Below are 18,533 nucleotides of genomic sequence, written 5' to 3'. Positions count from 1 at the left end.
TGTCTTGCAAATCACTTTTCTACAGAAGTTGGTCTCATTTGTTTGTTTAATTGTAATATTGTGTTTTAGTATTAAGCATTTAAAAATCAACAATTCTTTTTTTTGTTTTTTGGCCTCCATTGCAAAACTTTTGGACACACTTGATGTATTCAGAAGACTAAAGAGACATCCTGAATGTTACTTCAAGTATGAGCGGGTGTGACCTGAGGGTGATGTGGTTTCTGTAACTTTTAGAGTTTGTCTTCCTATTTTTTGCAGTTCTACAAATTTTGCACATCAAGTAAAAAACATTGTTTTCAAATTTTAATAAGTCCATCTGCAACCTCTGCTTGAAATCAGCAATGTTCCATATTCAATGTCCTAACAGCAGGATGTGCTGTCATAGTTTATTTTTTATCCAGTAAAACAGGCCCTGCACTGAGTACCACCGTACTACAGGGAGTTTCTACATATTTTTTGCACATTGACAGCATTGCTTTTCTTTTCTTTTTTTTGGATCACCTTAAAGTGTACAGAAAGCAGCAGAAAGCAGTCCACCAACTGAGCATACAGGAAAACACAGAAGGTTCCCACATGTCAACACTGTTGAGTGTCGGGTGAGGTACAGGGATGAGACAGCTGCCATTGGGCCTCAGCGTCCTTGGCTATAAGATTTCTAACCAGCAGCAGGCACACAACAGCACATTGTTGCTTGCTGTTGTAAATGTGCACACTTGCTTACACTTGTGGCTTTATGCACACAGCAACACACAGATAAGCCTCTCGTGCGGACACGTGTGGGACAGCACACACAGAGAGGGACAGTGAAACGCTATCGGCTAAAATCTCTGCCGTAGCACCTGTTCACAATCAACAGGCCCAGCTGTTCTGCTCCGCGCAGGGCACACTGATGTCATGTAATACACAGTGACACACTGACACAGACATATGTGCTCCCTTTCCACTTGACATGTTTGGCATAAACAAACTATCTGAAATGAAGCGGCTCATATGAAATATCTTAAAGTTGCAAACCAGCCGTGCAACCTCAGTCATCAGCACAACAGCTGCTTTATTCACACTAAATGCCCTGAAATCAAAATATATATAATATATATATATTCGATTTTTATTTTTTTTACTACAGAATAGTTTAGTTCAGTTTATTTATTTACAAAAACAGCAACAGTGTACAATAGACATTAACCTCTAGGGGGGAGATGCATTGCACCAGGTTATAGCTCAAGTGCTATTTCCTCCTTCAGTCCCAGGGCAGGCTGATCTTATAGTAAAATAGATAAAAAATCATACACACATGGATATTTGCATTTACATTGACCAGGAAAAAATATCATGCATCAGATTAAAACTCTTATTCACACATTTCATTTACTAAGGACTCGTCTGATAGACCTCAGAACACACACACACACACACACATGGTCTCATGTGGGTGCAAGTTTGATTTGACAAGGGTTGTTTCTTTGCTTTTTTCAGCTCCGTAGGCGACATATTCCACTTAGAAAGGCCACACAAGAAAAAGCAGAGTTTTCAAATGCTGTCCAGAACGTTTATGGATCCTGCATTCACCTCGCTCTGTAGATTAGTGGCTGGAACTGTTGCTTCTGAGCCAAAAGATATAAACTCTTTTAGTAGAGGACTAGCGGTGTCAGGAAGGATCTTATACATCAGACACAGATTTGTATTTATTATTAGATTTTCAAAGCTGAGAAATTTGTGTTTTATGAGGATATGACAGTGATGGAATTATCTGCTCTTCTTATTGTGGATCTTTAGAGAACTTCTATGTAATCACTCAAATGGCATGTGAGCAGATTTACAAGCCGGTCACCAACTTGTCATACAATAAACAAAATGTGGAACAATCATTGCATTTAGGGCCACCATTGTAAGGGAATTCCCAATGTGTCTTTAATGTGCCATATTAAAATTGATAGTATTTGAAAACTCTGTATTAGGACAAGGTGTTGTCTTAACTTTCAAGCTTTACAGGTTGTCCTGTCTGAAAATATCACAATAATCAATTAATATATTTACTAAATATTTGAAAAGAATTACTTTTTTAAATTAATTTTGCATTTTTACCCCAGTATAATCTTGCATAAATAAATAATATTACATTTTTCCCCTCTTTATATTAAGAAAACAGATGAATTCATCTGATTTTCCATCTCAAACAGTCTTTACTCCCCTGCAGCTATGTTTAGCCCTCCTACAGGGCTTTTTTTGGCAAAGATGCAAAAAAGTTAATTATCATTTTTACAATCTCATCCAAAAAATATTAAAAAAGATTTTTTTTTTTTCATTTTTAGAGAATAAATAATCCTTTTTATGGAAAAATTGACGTACGTGCCCACGTCTAACACAGAGTTGATTGATCAGATCTATATTTTAGCTTTATTTGGGTTTAATTACAGTTTCCGTGTTGGATTTACATATGGGCTCTGCGATGACAGATCATCATCCCCAAATGTTCCAGCAACCTCCAAAAGGGGGAGTTGTAAACCACAATCTTGGACTAAGATGACCATGATAGATGTTTAGTCTGGGTCAAGTGGAACATTTCTATTTGGATTCAACCACTTTGTTTGGTAAAAATCCCATAATATTCTTCCTAGCAGAGTGTTTGAGGAATGGAATACACAGGAACCAAGCCCACAGCATCACAGACTCTATACCTAACCTAACAATGTTCCATGGTTTCACATTTTTGCTGCTGTTTAGGAAGATGGAGCACTTATAACGGCATTGAAATCAGACTTTAAAACACATTCAAAAACAGAGTAACAAAAAAGAAAAAATACAAATCTAACTGGTGATCTTTATGGGATCTGTTGTATCAAAGAGACAAGGAAAAAGCCAGGTCAGTAGAGCAGCAGTTAATCATTGTGCTTGAAATGAAGGTCAGAGTCCAGCTCCTGATTACCTGTTAATTATTTAGCTTCCTGGAAAGTTCAGTTTAAATCCACTGTACATTTATTTTTATTCTTTCTTTTTTTCAAATACCACTGTTTTCATAGAAATTCCTGTACAAACTGTAGTTTAGCTCCACATGTATCGAACTCTGGTTAGAACCACTAAAAATACTCTTTATTTCCTGCATTCTGGATTGACGAACAGCGTTTTATTCCTTGATGTTTAAAAACTGTAAATACCAAGAATTTATATCTTTCTATATTTCATCAATTAAAAATATTAATGTAATTGTTGTTAGGATGCCTCCTTTATGTCTCCCTGGTGCGGTGGTCCAGGCACGTCCCGCCGGGAGGAGGCCCAGGGGGAGACCCAGGACACGCTGGAGGGACTATGTTTCTCGGCTGGCCTGGGAGCTCCTTGGCGTTCCCCGGGGGGAGCTGGCCCACGTGGCTTGGGAGAGGGACATCTGGGCCACACTACTTAAGCTGCTACCCCTGCGACCCGACCCTGGACAAGCATGGATGGATGGATGGATGTAATTGTTGTGCTTATAAAGAAAGTATAAACTTTATAGCCTCATAATCATGTCTGAAACAATGCCAAGAGGAAGTACAAAAGGGAAAAATACAAGGTCCTTGGACAAATTCAGGTCAGGATTATAGTGAGTTTTTTTTTTTTTTTTTTTACCTACACGTGCTTTATGACTTACTAGACATGAGGAAATAAAAAGAGGCAGGATGAGTGCTGTTAATAAAGATTAGACATACACAGCCAGGTTATTGTGCAAAAGAGAGAGCAGAGAGACAACAACAGAGGTGTTCCAAGAGACTAAATCTGTATCCCAAACCAACTAGATCAAGATGAAGAAGCTGCTGCTGCTCGTCTTGAGCATCACAGGTAAGAAAGTTAGGTTTAATATTCCAGGAGAGGAACAGATTAAATCCTCTCTTGAAGGCATTGTTTACTTGGAGCTCATGCAAGCCCTTGTCATGAAAAACTCCTGCTCAGAGTAGTTTTTGAGCTTTTGGACAGTAAACTCCGAATCTCAGTTATGTTTGTTTAACCTGTGTAATGTACTCTGTGGTCTCAAGTCTTATGAAGGCTTTAGCAGATTTCTACTGGAATTGCTCATATTTACAGCCTTCCCCCATCTTCCTCTAACCACAGCAGCATGCTGCTACAACAGTAATGATGATATGTTCTGAGCTATTTGCAGTGTTTTCTGCTAAACAGCTTTCTGGATGTAATCCATAACGTTTAGTTTTGATCTAATCTGATAAGAGCACCTTCTATCACATAATTGATGTCACCTATGTGGCTTGTAGCAAATTTTAAACAGGGCACCTCATTCATCGTTTTCTCAGCTGATCAGCTGACAGTTGCCTTTTTTTTGCAAATTCTACCATCTGAACATTGAATCTTTGCAACTCCTCCAGATTTACTCTGGTCCTCTTGATAACCCTGTAAGGGTTTAAATTACACACTAATGGATTAGTATTTTTTTTTATTGGATTTAAAATTTGGAAACTAATCGTCATATTTATAATTCATAATGCAACTTTGTGTTGTTGTTTTTTTACATAAACTCTCATTCATTGAGGTTTGTTAAGTGACTATAAATACAAAAGGTTAAGCATTATAAACATGTAACAGCCTTATTTCCAAATAACGTTTGCTAAATTAATCTCATGTTTTGTTTGTTTATTTATTTTTTTTCTGCAAATGTTTAAATGTTTCCTTTGCAGTGGTGCTAGGGATGCCAAATTTTCAATCTAAGGTGGGAGAAAATCCAGAGGAAAACCAGCACCCAGTTGTTGGGGACGTGATACCAGCCCACGGTCATGTGGTGGTGGAGCATCCTGCACCGCAGGTTTTACTGAGCCCCAAAAAGCAGCAGGAGAACCCAGATCCAGAGGAGCAGAAGGAGAAGGAGGCTGAAGCTGAGCCCAAAGAGAAGCCAGGCCTTACAGAGGTACAGGGACTGAAAACAGACATGAAGTCTGAAGAGAAGGAAGAGTTAAAACCAGATCCCAAACCAGCAGCAGAGGCACCAGTAGAGGAAGAAGCTAAACCAGAGGCAGAGTCAGAGCTTATAGAGGAACCAGATTTGAAGGTGGAATCTGAGGTCAAAGTCGAAGTTAAAGGACAACCTCAATATGAGCTGGAGGAAGAAGAAGAAGATAAAGAAGAGACAGATTTTAGGGTGCAGTCAGAGGTTAGGGTGGAAACCGAGGTTAAGATGGAGCTAGAACCAGAAGAGGTGCATGTGTTAAATGCAGCTCCAGAACAGTTTCTGGAAGTTGAAGAAAGACATATAGACATGGAAAAGAAACCTATGCCCATCATGGAATTAGAACCACTGGATGATGGTGACGTCCATGGCGACGAAGTGAGCAAACCAGTGCTCTCAGAGGAAGAAATGGCTTTTAGAGAGGCCTTTGAAGAAGAGGAAACTCCTGCTGAACATTTGACAGAGGAAGAGGAAGAAGAGGAGGAGGAGGAGGATAAGGTTGATGGGGAGGAAAATCTCCAAGAAGAGAATGAAGACCAAGTTTCAGATGAGGAAGTGGAGCCTGAACTGGCAGGAGAGCAGAGTCCAGATGGCATACCAGAAACTGCAGCTCTTGATGAGGAACCAATCGACCCAGAGATGCAGCAGGCAGTCCCTCTGCCACAAAACTCTTTCCCAGCAGAAGAGGCGGAGATGGGGATGTACGTAAGGGATGGAGCAGCACCCGAGCAGTTCTTAGAGGAACCTGCAATGGAGGAAGAAGGTTTTCCAAAGATGATGGGAGATGATAAATACAGGCAAGGTAGGTGAAGATAAAATATTTTAGACAATCTTAAAACAAAGCTTTATATTGAACTACATTATATCTATATAACTTTGACACAGTTTCTGAGTGTTGGTTGAGATTGTGAAAAATAAAAACTAATTTAGTCAAATTATTAATTTTTATTGAAAATGAAATAATTTTTTCATTTGAATTTTACGAATAAGTAAATGTTTACACTTATGTGGGAGAAATGATGCACTTTTGTTATTTGGCCACAGGGGCGCGCTATTGTCCAGGCATTGTTACGGATGGAAAGTGTCACCAGTTCTTTAGGGAACGTAAGACATTTGAGGATGCTGAGGTATGATTGTGTTCTTTCTTCAAGTCAAGAAGGTTTTAGTTTGATGATCACATGAATCATGCCCCTTCTTCTCTCTTTTTGTTTGTGTTTCCTTGTAGTTCTTTTGTCAGGAGCAATTTTCAGGTGGCCACTTGGCCTCCATCACAAGCCAACACCTTCACCAACAGCTGATGAGTCTGGTTCAGCAAAACTCAGGATACACACGCACCTGGGTTGGAGGACTACGAATAGAAGTGTGTATTACTCAGTCAGGGAACAATATTTCATATCATATCTCTGTTAAAATGCAGGTTATTGAAGTTTTCCTTAGTATGCAGCAGGTTAACATGTACTGTGTGGATGCAGATAAACGTTGGCTTTTGCCTTATCTTTAGAATGGTTCATTTTCCAAAAAATAATAGCAAACAGTAAACTTATCATGTGGACTTTGGTATATTTCAGAAGCGCTTTGTCTGGTTGGATGGGTCCCGCTGGAGCTATGAAGACTGGCTCTCAGGGGAGCCAAATCACACTTCAAATGTGGAATATTGTGTAGAAATCCTGGGTAAGCAATATCAAGCTCTTCAAATTTATATTTTAGATTCATATGTTTTTTAAAACAAAATTAGCTTTCACACTTATTGCAATCATTTGGGATTTTAAGGCTGGTAATATTTTAATTTTTTCAAAAATATAAAACGTTTTTTAGAAACATGCTGGAATCTAAGCCTCCAGGGTCCTGCTAGAAGACCTCACCCTTCAGACTAAATTAGACCCCGAAGAATGATTGCTATAAATTACTTATTCTGTCTGTGTCTTAATGAATAAAAGGCATCTAGTGCCCCCCAAAAAAACCTTTTTAAAAACTCATATTGGGGTTTAAACCTATGACCACAATCATTACCAACCAGTTTGGTGCTTAAAACTACCTTTGTGTCTACTATGATTTATAACTCAATCCAGATAACTTTTTAAGCTAAGTAGCTGTAAAGCCGGGAAGCCAAACAGTCTTTTTAATGTAAAGAAAATAAAGGAAGTAATGTTCTGCAAAGTCTTATTATGACATCTGTCATTCTGGAAGTGATTTTTTTCCCTTATCAATATGGGCTTCAATAGGCAGAGCGGACGCATGTCTGACTGACTTCCACAAAATGGTATAACAACAAAATAAACGTATTCTTCCCTAAGGTTAACCTCTGGTATAAAAACGTTCCCTGTGTTTGACTTATTCTACAAACTTATGCCAATAGATTCCTCAGCCTTTTGGAATTTTTCTCCAGGGCTTAATTAACTAATTATTTGTATCTTATAAGAAGCAATAATTTATTCTGCCCAGCAGCGGATTTCAGTCTTCATGGCTAATGAAGTTTAAATGTGTTATTGTAAGGTTAATATTTTGTGCTTTAGTAATCTTATCATACAGTGCCAAGAAGAAGAGTCTGCCCTTTAAAAAAGTACTTATGTTTGCTTTTTGTGAACATTGATGTTTCAGTTCATGAAATAAGAAATTCTTGCGTCAAAGACAACCAGAGTGAATACTAAAGGCTCTTATGAAACATATTTTTTACTAAGAAAAGAGAAGAGTTCTTAGTATATACTAAGAACTCTTCTTAGTAAAAAATTTGTTTCATAAGTCAGTATTCAAATCAATTGTTATGGCAGCTTTGTCACCATAACAATTGAGTTACAGTAACAAAGCCATAAGCAGAAGAATTCATGCTCAAAAGACCCCTTGAATTTGACTGAATTAAAACAATTCCGCAAAAAATTCCTCCATACTGAGAAAACTCATCACAAGTTATTGCAAATGATGACAGGTGCTGCCACTAATGTTGAGAAAAGTTGATATTTGGTTTTATTTTTATTATTTTGGTTTGCACTGTTTTCAGCTAGTAAATTCAAATTTGAATTATTATTATTATACTAATATTATTACCATTTAATTATTTAGGTTTGCTTTATTTTGTATAAAAAAGAATTTTGATATAGGTAAATTCATAAAATGTCAACAACAAAAAAAACAATCCCCGAAGAAATCTATGAAGAGGCAAATTATTTTTCACTGCACTGTTACATGATGGTTTAGGAGCTTTTTTTTACTTTGTTTAATTATTCTAAGTTTAAAGGGGTCATAGAATGCAAAAAGTTTACCTTGTCATAGATGAATAATGATAGTTCAGTGGGTGAAATGGACGTACAGAGAAGTTCAATACCCATTGACACCTCCTTTCTCTGCAAATCTCACAATTCTAAACTTCCACCATAAAACGGGCAAATCCAAACGAAGCCCAGAGTTGACGTAAACTTGGGGATGATGCCTTATTTGAGCCGCCCGTCCTTAGCCGGAGGAGGGGAGCTGGGGGCTGGTAGGCCAGGCAGGGGGAAGCACAGGGCCACCGGTGTCCAGACTACCATCACCAGGTAGGGTTTGGTCACTCCGTCCCCCGCGGGCTCCCTGCCTCCACCCGCCTGGGGTTCCTGGAACAGCCCCGGAGCTGATGTGCCTGGTGTGTTTCGACTACGTGCTGCTCTGTAGTCGATGACTTTAAAATTCCAACTGGACATTTTTTTAAGGAATGAAAAGTAGAACATGTCTGGGAAAAAGAGGACGTCTGGTCACCCTACCATATTAACAATGTTGATGTTTCAGTGAGTGAGTGCTTGTTGCTATGATGTGTCTTTGCTCAGCAGCTTTGCTCGTTGTAAACCAACCAATCAGCGCACAGCTCATCTAAATATTCATGAGCATACAATAAAAGGAAAAAAACCTGTCGTTTCATTCTAGGGCTTATAACCAGGCTTGCATTAGGGCTCATAGAACAGCAAATATGCCATTTTCAGCCCAACCAATGTTACACACCCTATTCAGAGAACTTAAGCAAATACCCTATAGAATCATTCTATGACCCTTTTAAGTATTAAAAAAAAAAGAAGAAAACTTTTAAGTGTAAATTTTTTAAGTTTATTTTTGTTTTTGTTTTTTCTCAGGTGATGGAAAGTTTAATGACTTCCCGTGTTGGAACCTTCAAGCTTTCATCTGCTCCTATCCTACTCAATAAATCCAGAGGAAGATCAACAGCCTGACTTTTTTTTACCAGATTGTTTTTGATCCAAAGGTTGCTGGGTTTTTTTTCTTTTCTTCCATTGCTTTATTCTGTACTTATCAAGATATAAATTCACAGGCAAACATTTCATATGAAGTACAACCCCCTGTGTGATTAAGGCAGTCAGTGTCTGTCAGTCAGCATAATGTTAACTTTAAAGAAAAAAAATTATTTTATTTTTTTGCCTCCAACAGTAGAGATGGCTGTGTTTTATTTTATTATATAACATGGTCATGTCACATGGTTGGTATGCTCCAATCAAATTTAAACAACTTTTGATTTAATGGTGGCAGCTGGTTGTGCTCTTTTGCTGCTTCCAGTAAAACCATGTTCCCATACTCAAAGAAATAAACAATATAGTTGTTAGATTTCTTTTCATTATTTTTTAATAGAGAAGTCCTTAAATGAAGAAAAATACACTAACTGGTAATTTGGTTGTGAATACTAGCATGATAGAGTTAAAAGGTAATAATATGTATATAGTTATATGTGTAGGCTGCTGTATGTTTTACTGTAAAGATAAATATCAAGGTATGAAAAATCTACAGTATTTACTGTCAGGAAGGCATGAGACATACCGATCAACTGTGATTGATAATTATTATTCATTATGCATACATTAAATAAAAAACAATGTTTTTGAAGTTATATACTCTAAAGAATAAAAAAATCCCTTTAAAAAGAAATAACTTGGAATAACGGAGAGTAATAGGATTTCAGCTACAGTCTTTTGTTTTAGATTTGTTAAAGAGCTACATTTATGATGTCAGCTTGGCATGTTTTTTATAAAAGTTTCAATAAAGATAAAATGCAAATGTTTGCCTGAAAGACTTCTTTATTGTAAAGCCATCAAAAGCTTTGGGTTTAATTTAAAGCATGAAATAAATAAAAAAAGAGATAGAAAAGGCAAAGCCAGGCTAAGATAGAGGTGAACTTTCAGCTGCCTGAGGACCTCTGATGGCCCAAAACACTCACTTTAGCAGTAAAATCTTTATTGATAAAAGTATATGTTAGACTCCCTGTTTAAGGCAAAAATTTATATTTCATTTTTTAGTGATCACAAACACCTCAAATGTAAACATGGTTTTGCCTTTAACTGCATCCGCCAAGAACCTTATAAAATACAATGATGAACCATAAAGTCAAGCAAAGGACCTTTTATCCCACAGTAAATCAGGAGCCTTCTGGCTGATCATTTTATCCTTTATGTAAAAATTCTTGTGTAATCATCTCAACTCAAGAATAAGGTATTGCTGTATGTCAAATTCTATTGAGAAATAATTTAAACGACTGCCAGGCAAAACATAGGCTGTCAAAGTGCTAGTTTTACATATTTTTTAAGTGCAGAGGTATTTCTGGTAAGGTAATTCAATAGTTTTATTAAAAGTAATTGGGCTTTGTTCTTAGAGCAAAATCTGTGTTTTTGTGCAACTGTTAAAAGTGAACAGGACTGTTCACCAAACAGATGACAACTGACAGCTATCTTCTAGTAATGAAGCACATTTGTCCACTGGATGCGATTCCTCAGCCACCTCTTTAAATGACCGGGGATCAACACCCATTTAGTGATATATTTACACACTCATGCTGCAAATAGAGCTACTATAAGTCTGTTGAGGCTTACATTCTGCTGTGTGACTCATTTTCCACTGACCCATGGTCAATCTTTTCCTGACCTTTGCGCACAGAGATGAGGATTACAAACTCTAAGGTCTTTATCCTGCTGTTATATTTGCTGACTGCTCCACCTATGAATGCATGATTTACAATCACACAAACACACACACTCATCAGCCATTCTCAATATTCACATGACAAGGACTTTTGTCAACTATTGTTCAAAATGCCACAAGAGCTCTTTGAGGCTTTCCACTTCGCTCTTACCAGGAAAATTTACCGCTGCTGGAGATAATAGATCATGAATAGATAGTCATCTGTTATCTGTTACTCATATAAATAGCTCCTATAGCTTTGCTATACCTGAAGTATAAAAAAAAACAAGATTAATATAAAGACTATAGATCACCGGATAGGAGGGACATAGATTCCTACAATTGGGATCGTGCTTCTCTAATGGAAATCCCCCCTCATATTTTCACTGATTATCAGTGTTGCTGTTTAGATGAAAGTGACTCACTGTTTGGGCCCACCATCTGTCAGTTCAAGCCCTTTTCCAGCCCCGTGCAGCACTGCCGCCTGTCTGCCAGCTTCGCTGCGTGGGTTTATGCGATCAGTCGTAATGCTGCGAATCCTCCCACCTAAAAAGCCTGGCTTACAATCCTACCACTGAGTCCACCCTCGGCCAGCAGGTAGTTCATGGAGGGCGGACTGTGCTGCCAGCAGAATCACATCCAAGGCAGCATTCAGCGAATGGTCTTTAAGCACTTTTTTTATGTACTCACAATTGTCACTATGTTAAATACACCATGAGAAGATTTTTGCTAAATCAAAATCATTACATTTTTGATTAAATAGCAAAATAATAAAAATGCAACCCATTATATTCATACTAATCCATTTTAGTTTAATCTGGCTAAAATAAACTTTTGCAGTTAAAAATTTCAGTAGCTTTTACAAACACAACAGGTTTACATTTGTAATGGTAGGACAGGCTTCCTAAACAATCATTTGATGCATTGATTCTATCACATGGTTAAAATCGCCCAAGTAACCAGTTTTGGCATCAAACAAGGCAAAATGGTGGGGTCAAATGTGATGTGCAGGGTCTGTTAGGTTCACCTCTGTCTTAAAGCTGCTTTAGAACACCACCAATTATCTAACACTGCTTAATGTTAATAAGTTCATAATTAAGTTAAAAACTTAATAAGCTAAGTTATCCCTCAGTTTATCTCCCGCTTTCTGTCCCTTTTTTCCACTACAGGCGATCTTTTCCAGTTAGGGTTATTAGGATTCTTTTTGACCATTGATTCTCCAGTGTACACAAAACAGTAAACAATAGCTACAAAAATCTGCTAGCCAAACAGCACAAGAGTTACGCTTGGAGCTTATGTAATTAACCTACCGGGGACACATACGCAAAATGTTTGATTACCAGGTAGCTAATCCACTTTCAACAGTAGGCAAAGTAGATTGGTTAATGCTTGTTAGGCCCCACCATAGCCAGAGTTTATGGATTTTAATGCAAAATTTCATCCATCAGTTAAGACATTTAAGAGGAATCTGGATACTTAATTTCAGAGGAAAATCCTGTTTCATACATTTAATGTTATGTTGTACCAAAAAAAGTCTTTGTTTCTTTGTTTCTGTCCTTTTTTTGGCATTTTTCTACAATATTAGAGAAAGTGGCCTTTTTGTTAATTATCTTGACTTTAATTTTGAAAATACTGTTTTTTATGTTACAAAAGTAATAGGTATTTTTCTGTCCTCCAAAAAACACTCTTGCCTTGAAATTTTGAATTTCAAAGTACTTCACTGAAAGGGTTACTAAATCATATTAAAATCATCTAACCAGAGGCAAATGCTTACAATTTTATGTCAACATGGGTGTTCTTATTTTGGTAAACATGTTTTCTTAAACCTATTATGATATATGGAGGTCAAGATGATACACAATAAGGACTAAATATTTTCACTGGTGGTACTAGTTTAATATGTTTTATGTAAAAAGGAAAACGGGTTTGGAAAAAGTGTTTCCTCTGCAGAAATTCTTATTTTTCATTTATATTTTTTTGTCTTTATTTTTTTAGCGTAGTCTTCAAAATATGCATATAAGTTTACATTTTGATTTGTCTTTGATTTTAAATATCAGATCTAAGAATCAGTTACATAATATTTAAGTATCCTTTTTATCAAATACTTTGATTTGGTAGCCTTACACTTGCTAACCAAGTTGGCTCTGGATGAAAAATAGGAAAATACTGAACATTTTCCCCAGTTGCATAAAAGATTAAAACACCAGAAAATAAAAGAAGGAAGAATTTGTATGATGGATTGGAAAAGGTGGGATGGTGCCTAATACATGTCCATATACTGGACATGTATATGGATATAGCATTTTGCAGGAGAAGTTACTGTTAAAGTGATGGGAGGGGTCTCAGTCTGCAGCCCGAATGGCACAGACCCCTGCTTCTCTCAGAGGCGGGTCACAAACAGCAGACAACCCCATCTCTATAAAGACACGTGCACAGCTTACAAAGGTGCACACTCTGTAACAAAACAAGGATCAGTAAGGAACGATCCATCTTTCTGCAGGTATGTCTGACATTTCCTGGGATCGCCAATGTCCTCAGAATGTGCATGTGATTTCTGAGCATTTTTAATATTTTTATTTCTCTGTGATGTTAATATTTCTCATTATTCAGAAGTCATGGAAGGACGGTTATCAGCCCACCAACCTTTCCTGCCAAAACATTCAGAAACCAGTAGAAATGATGAAATGAATCAGGATAAGAAACTACAGAGGAAGGATGAGACAAATGATCAGGGTAAATTCAACTGGAAATGATCTGATCAAATTAAATCCTCTGCATTTTAGCTTATGTTTGCATCTGGAAAAAATAGAGCAATTGTGTTCATAATTTAATTTATTAAAGATAAAGGGTGTCGATATCATCAGTGCTTATGCATCTGTTGTGACTTCTTGTGAAAAAGCTTTACAAGACCAAGACATGATGAGAAGAGAGGGCCTGGACAGAAGGAATATCTGGGAGCCGAGTGTTTTCTATGCCCTAGGAAAGGAGTCGTTTAATTTTGCAGGTCATGAAATCAACATCCGGGAATCTATGGACTCATATGGAGCACTGATTTGGCCCGGGGTAAGAGCTTTACATTATTCTGAAAAATCAGTAGACAACAGAGTTAGTTCTTGCATGAATGATGCCCTGAGTTGGCACACCTTCAGCTGCCCCCCAACCAATTAAAAGAGTATATCATCTAAGATGTTTGCCAGACACATTGCAAGTGAAAAAAGTCATCTTAACCTCAACATGAATTTGTAGAAGGATGTCTAAAAACAATTTAAAAACTTCTTTAACAAGCACAGGTCATTTTAATTTCTTTATCTTATGTTTTTCTGCTCCCTCCCGTTTCTAATAATGCCCTGAGCAGCTGCCCTAGAGACTCATATCATAAATCGCCTCTTCTAATCAATGAAAAAATAAAAGATTTGTCTCTTTTTACAGGGAATAGCACTGAGTCAGTTCTTGGAAAACAACCAGCAACAAATAAACCTAATGGACAAAGCAGTGCTGGAGCTTGGAGCTGGAACTGGCTTAGTTTCCATAGTGGCAAGCTTGTTAGGTAAAAGGGCTTTTGCCTCATATTAACTGTTTTATATTAAAACATTGCTATTTCATATTGAAATATTTGGAGAAAATTTTGCTTATTTCACCAAATAGAATTAATCCTACAATTTAGAATAATTTATAACCAAGGAGTTGATTATTAAAGTTAGTTTTGCTTTTTTTTTTTCTTTGTTTTTTAGTTAAGATTAAAAGTTTGAGATAAAAACTAACATAATAGTATCTTTAAAATACAATAAACTAATGTAACAGGCTGGAAATAGAAAATATGTTTACTCTTGTTTTGATAGTTTATTATTAGTAATTAATTCCCCTTTTAATAGTTTGGGGAAACATGGATTATCAAGGTCAGATAAGTTCTTGAGAAGGCAAAGAAATCTGGATAACCAGCTCTCCAATGTCTATCTAAATTCAAAAAGGGCAAGTATGCATTTCAGCTACATGAAATCAATAGAGAATCTCAGAGTGCTAGTTATCCAGATTTTTTGTATATCTCCTGAACCCTTCCACCCACTTGCTTTCTGGGGTTCTGCACACTTCTTTTCTTTTAAAATTACAATTCATTCGACTCAGAGAATGAAACTGCTAATGTGAACTGAGGATGATTTCATGCAGTAAAAGGTTTAGCCTAAGAATCTCTACAATCTGATCAGCATGTTTTTAATGCTTGAGGTCTAATGACTCAGAAGGCAGGTCCATTAATGGCAGAGGAAATTACAAGGCTCCAAGATGGACACCAAGTTGGTCAAGGATGATGAAAGATCTGGGCGGTCATAGTTGATCCATAGATCTCCTGTATAGCATGGAAGATTGGCTGGTATTGGAGGAGCTGAGAGTTGCTGCCATCTATTGAGGGTCTCTCAGTCACGCAGGGGCTGTTTGTTCTTGGTTCCTTGAAAACCTCACATCAGATGAAAGGGAAGGCTTCTGACTTTCATCGTGCCCATTGAACAGTGGAGCACATTTGGTTATCTAGTCCATTTGTTGTTTTGGATCTGGAGTACCTGTGTTATTTCTCAGTGTGTTTGGATTCCATTGGGGCTGCCTTTATTCTCTGATTATATGATAATCACAGATTCAGTCTGGACTGGCATTAGAGTGGTAAATACAGTCTGGTTTGAGAGCCTTAAGGTGGCAACTTCAGGCTGTAGCGATTCGGATTAGACCCAGCTCCTCCAAGTCTAATACCTTTGGTCTGAACAGTCTGAATGCAGTGGTTCAGGAGATTAAAAAATTATTAAAAAACAATTTACCCGCCTGTCTATGGATGGATGGATGGATGGATGGATGGATGGATGGATGGATGGATGGATGGATGGATGGATGGATGGATGGATGGATGGATGGATGGAATCAAATGGATTATGCCAGATTTCTGATGTCTTTTATTGACTGTGACTCTTTAACAGGTGCTTGGGTGACAGCTACTGATCTACCAGACATTTTGTCTAATCTGTCCTTCAACCTTCGGCAGAATACCAAAGGTCGATCCCGCTACATCCCTCAGGTGGCTGCCCTCTCCTGGGGTCAAGGCCTAGAAAGAAACTTCCCATTCCCATCCTACCACTACGATTACGTGCTTGCAGCCGATGTGGTGTATCACCATAACTTCCTAGAGGAACTACTGAACACTATGCTCCACTTCTGCAGGCCGGGCAGCGGGACGACCCTGCTTTGGGCGAACAAAATTAGATTCCAGTCAGATCTACAGTTCATAGAGTGTTTTAAAAGTCGTTTTAACACGACACTGCTTGCTGAGCTGCCGCAGGAGAATGTGTGGATATTCAAGGCCACATCAAGGGAGTAAAGAAATAAGATCTATGGTCTGTTACAACTTCCCTACATTTAAGTTTTGTTTTCTTTTGATGCTTTAAATCAAGAAAGAAGAAAAAAAAATGCTAAACCTGCCAGTAATATTAGATAAAATTAAACCAAATGTCCCTGAATGACTAAAACCCATGAAAGAGGACACAGATACGTTCCAAGCACCCTTCCAGTTTTAATATGTGATTGCATAACATTCCTTGATGGGGTACAAATATTAGTTAATGCAAAAGCGAAGTTCCTGACACAATTTTTCATATGAATAATCTTTTTTATTTGAAACTTTAAACATTTCCTACATCTGAACAATATATATTTTTGAAAAATAAATCACTTTGCTGTTAATTAGTCTCCTATTGTTTTTATTTACCCCACAAAATACTGACCCAACAAAGTGCTTTAATCATAATTATTCATTGAAGTGCTTGATTAATAAATAAAGGTTTAAGAAATATTGAAAAAAAAGCATGAAAGTTTGGGTTTCTGGACATTGGAGCATGCAGTAAAATCATATTTTTATCACACATAAAGAAAGAAAATGTTTTAACATAGGTGGCATATACTCTATTGTAGCAGTATGAACAAAAAAAAAAAAACAAAAGTGTATTTTTAGAAAGTTACTGGCAGCACCGGATGCAGCAACACTAAATCTTAATTCAGTAATGGGGTTTTTAAAGTGTATTGGAGTTAAAAGCATAGTATCAATTCAGCACATGAACACATTAAATGAAGTTATGTTTTTTGTAATTACATGTTATTAACTAAATGAAGTCCTCTTCAAATCCAAGCTCCGCTTTTATTCTGTTCTCCACATTTCCACTGAGGAAAACAGTTCAAAACTTTTCCCATCTGTAGTTAGAAAGTTCCGGATAAACATTTTTCCAGCATCTTTACGATATGCAGCAGGTGGAGGATTTTGGCTGCTCTAGGATGGACTCTCTGCGGAGATCATTTGGGACGGTGCCTTCAGGGCCCCAGAGGTTCAGCTCTCCATAAATTCCCATATCAATCATCTCCTCTTGCCAAGGGATCGAGATGTTGCCTGTAGAAAACTCGTCAAAAAATGTCTTATCTGGATCCTCCAAGGTAACGCCCCTCACAGAGGAGAAAGCGCCAACATCATCCAGGTCCTTGGCATAGACCACCTTAGGATCAGGAACAAAAGGAGGCGGAACAATACCTGAGACGGTGAGAAAAGAGAAATGCATTAAAGCTGGAACAAAAATGTATCTTTATCCTCCTGCTTTATAATTAGCATTTGTTAATAAACTGTTTGGTTGATTATAGTGACTCTTCTAAAATAAATAAAAGGAAGCGTGTGCTTCATACATGATAAATAATGAATGTGTACCTGCATTAAGTTTCCTCCAGTTAATATCTTTGAAAAAAGGATGTGCTCTGATTTCATCACAGCAGTTGTTCTTGAAGCCCATCCTCTGGCCAACCTCTTTGGCCAGCAGCCCGTCACACAGAGACTTGGCATGTTCGCTGAAGTTATCTGGATAGGTCACCACACGGTTCAGCATGCGCTCCTTCATCTCTTCTCGCTCAACCTGAGCAGAAGACACACAAAAAAAGTCATCAGATGATTTATCATCCTAACTCAAACATTTTTTTGCATATTTTAACACCTTAAGCTGTAATAAAATAAAACCTTTTCTCCTCGGTTTCTGAATGGATTCTTAGCTGCGATGAACTCGTACAAAGTAACCCCCAAGGTGAAGTAGTCAACTGAGGTGTCATATTTATCTCCTTTCAGCATCTCTGGAGCCATGTAACCTGCAAGAGGAAGAAAAAAACTGTTTAATCTTAAAATATATATTTTAAGATTAAACTTTTTTGTGTGTTTTTGAGTCCTGTCCTGGTAGCTCATCTGAACAGAAGGGTGGATCTGTTTGCACTACGATGTTGTGTCAGATTTGGTATATGGGAAAACAATGGAGAGCTCCCAAGTGTGATAATTTATTTATTTATTTTTTCATATAAATGTGTGATTTTTGCATCTGGGACATATGGCAGGTAGGAAAGGCCATGTTATTTATGAAGAAACTAATATTGTAAGAGGTGGAGAAAAAATATAGAAGGACTGCTTTTATAAAAATAAAAAAAATGACCAACCCTAAAAGCAGCCAAGAAAGCCTGAGTTGATTTATTGGCATTAGGACCTACCTGGTGTTCCAGCGTAGCCTTTAGTCATCGTTTTTCCTTCTTTTAGCTCTACAGCAAGACCCAAGTCAGATATACGAACATTACCTGTTAAACACAATCAGATTGTATTATCTGATTAAATAAAATACCAATATATATATAT

The 18,533-nt window shown here is 37.3% G+C and overlaps 3 protein-coding genes across 3 annotated transcripts in view; 2 read left to right on the top strand and 1 right to left on the bottom strand.

The window, feature by feature from the left end:
- Positions 1-3,759: 3,759 nt before the first annotated feature.
- LOC107100601 (ABC transporter F family member 4-like) lies at positions 3,760-9,335 on the top strand. Its single transcript, XM_015399145.1, has 6 exons — positions 3,760-3,813; positions 4,662-5,729; positions 5,972-6,054; positions 6,153-6,287; positions 6,496-6,598; positions 9,022-9,335. The coding sequence occupies exons 1-6, from the start codon at positions 3,777-3,779 to the stop codon at positions 9,090-9,092; spliced, it is 1,497 nt and encodes a 498-aa protein (XP_015254631.1). The 5' UTR covers positions 3,760-3,776; the 3' UTR covers positions 9,093-9,335.
- Positions 9,336-13,298: 3,963 nt separating this feature from the next.
- On the top strand, positions 13,299-16,521 carry LOC107100599 (protein-lysine methyltransferase METTL21C-like). Its single transcript, XM_015399142.1, has 5 exons — positions 13,299-13,349; positions 13,460-13,582; positions 13,749-13,912; positions 14,279-14,396; positions 15,808-16,521. Exons 2-5 carry the CDS (start codon positions 13,465-13,467, stop codon positions 16,203-16,205), a joined length of 798 nt encoding a protein of 265 aa, XP_015254628.1. The 5' UTR covers positions 13,299-13,349; positions 13,460-13,464; the 3' UTR covers positions 16,206-16,521.
- Positions 16,522-16,579: 58 nt separating this feature from the next.
- The window catches only part of LOC107100598 (rhodopsin kinase-like), a 4,852-nt gene continuing 2,898 nt past the window's right edge, over positions 16,580-18,533 (bottom strand). The window contains exons 4-7 of the mRNA XM_015399141.1: positions 18,392-18,475; positions 17,877-18,001; positions 17,574-17,775; positions 16,580-17,402 (exon numbers count right to left, since the gene is read on the bottom strand). Coding sequence (XP_015254627.1) covers positions 17,113-17,402; positions 17,574-17,775; positions 17,877-18,001; positions 18,392-18,475 — 701 coding nt within the window. The 3' untranslated portion in view covers positions 16,580-17,112. The remainder of the gene's footprint in view (positions 17,403-17,573; positions 17,776-17,876; positions 18,002-18,391; positions 18,476-18,533) is intronic.

This window comes from Cyprinodon variegatus, unplaced genomic scaffold (genome assembly GCF_000732505.1).
Source record: "Cyprinodon variegatus isolate N-32 unplaced genomic scaffold, C_variegatus-1.0 Scaffold991, whole genome shotgun sequence".
Lineage (NCBI taxonomy): Eukaryota > Metazoa > Chordata > Actinopteri > Cyprinodontiformes > Cyprinodontidae > Cyprinodon > Cyprinodon variegatus.
This window is presented reverse-complemented; position numbering and strand designations above follow the sequence as displayed.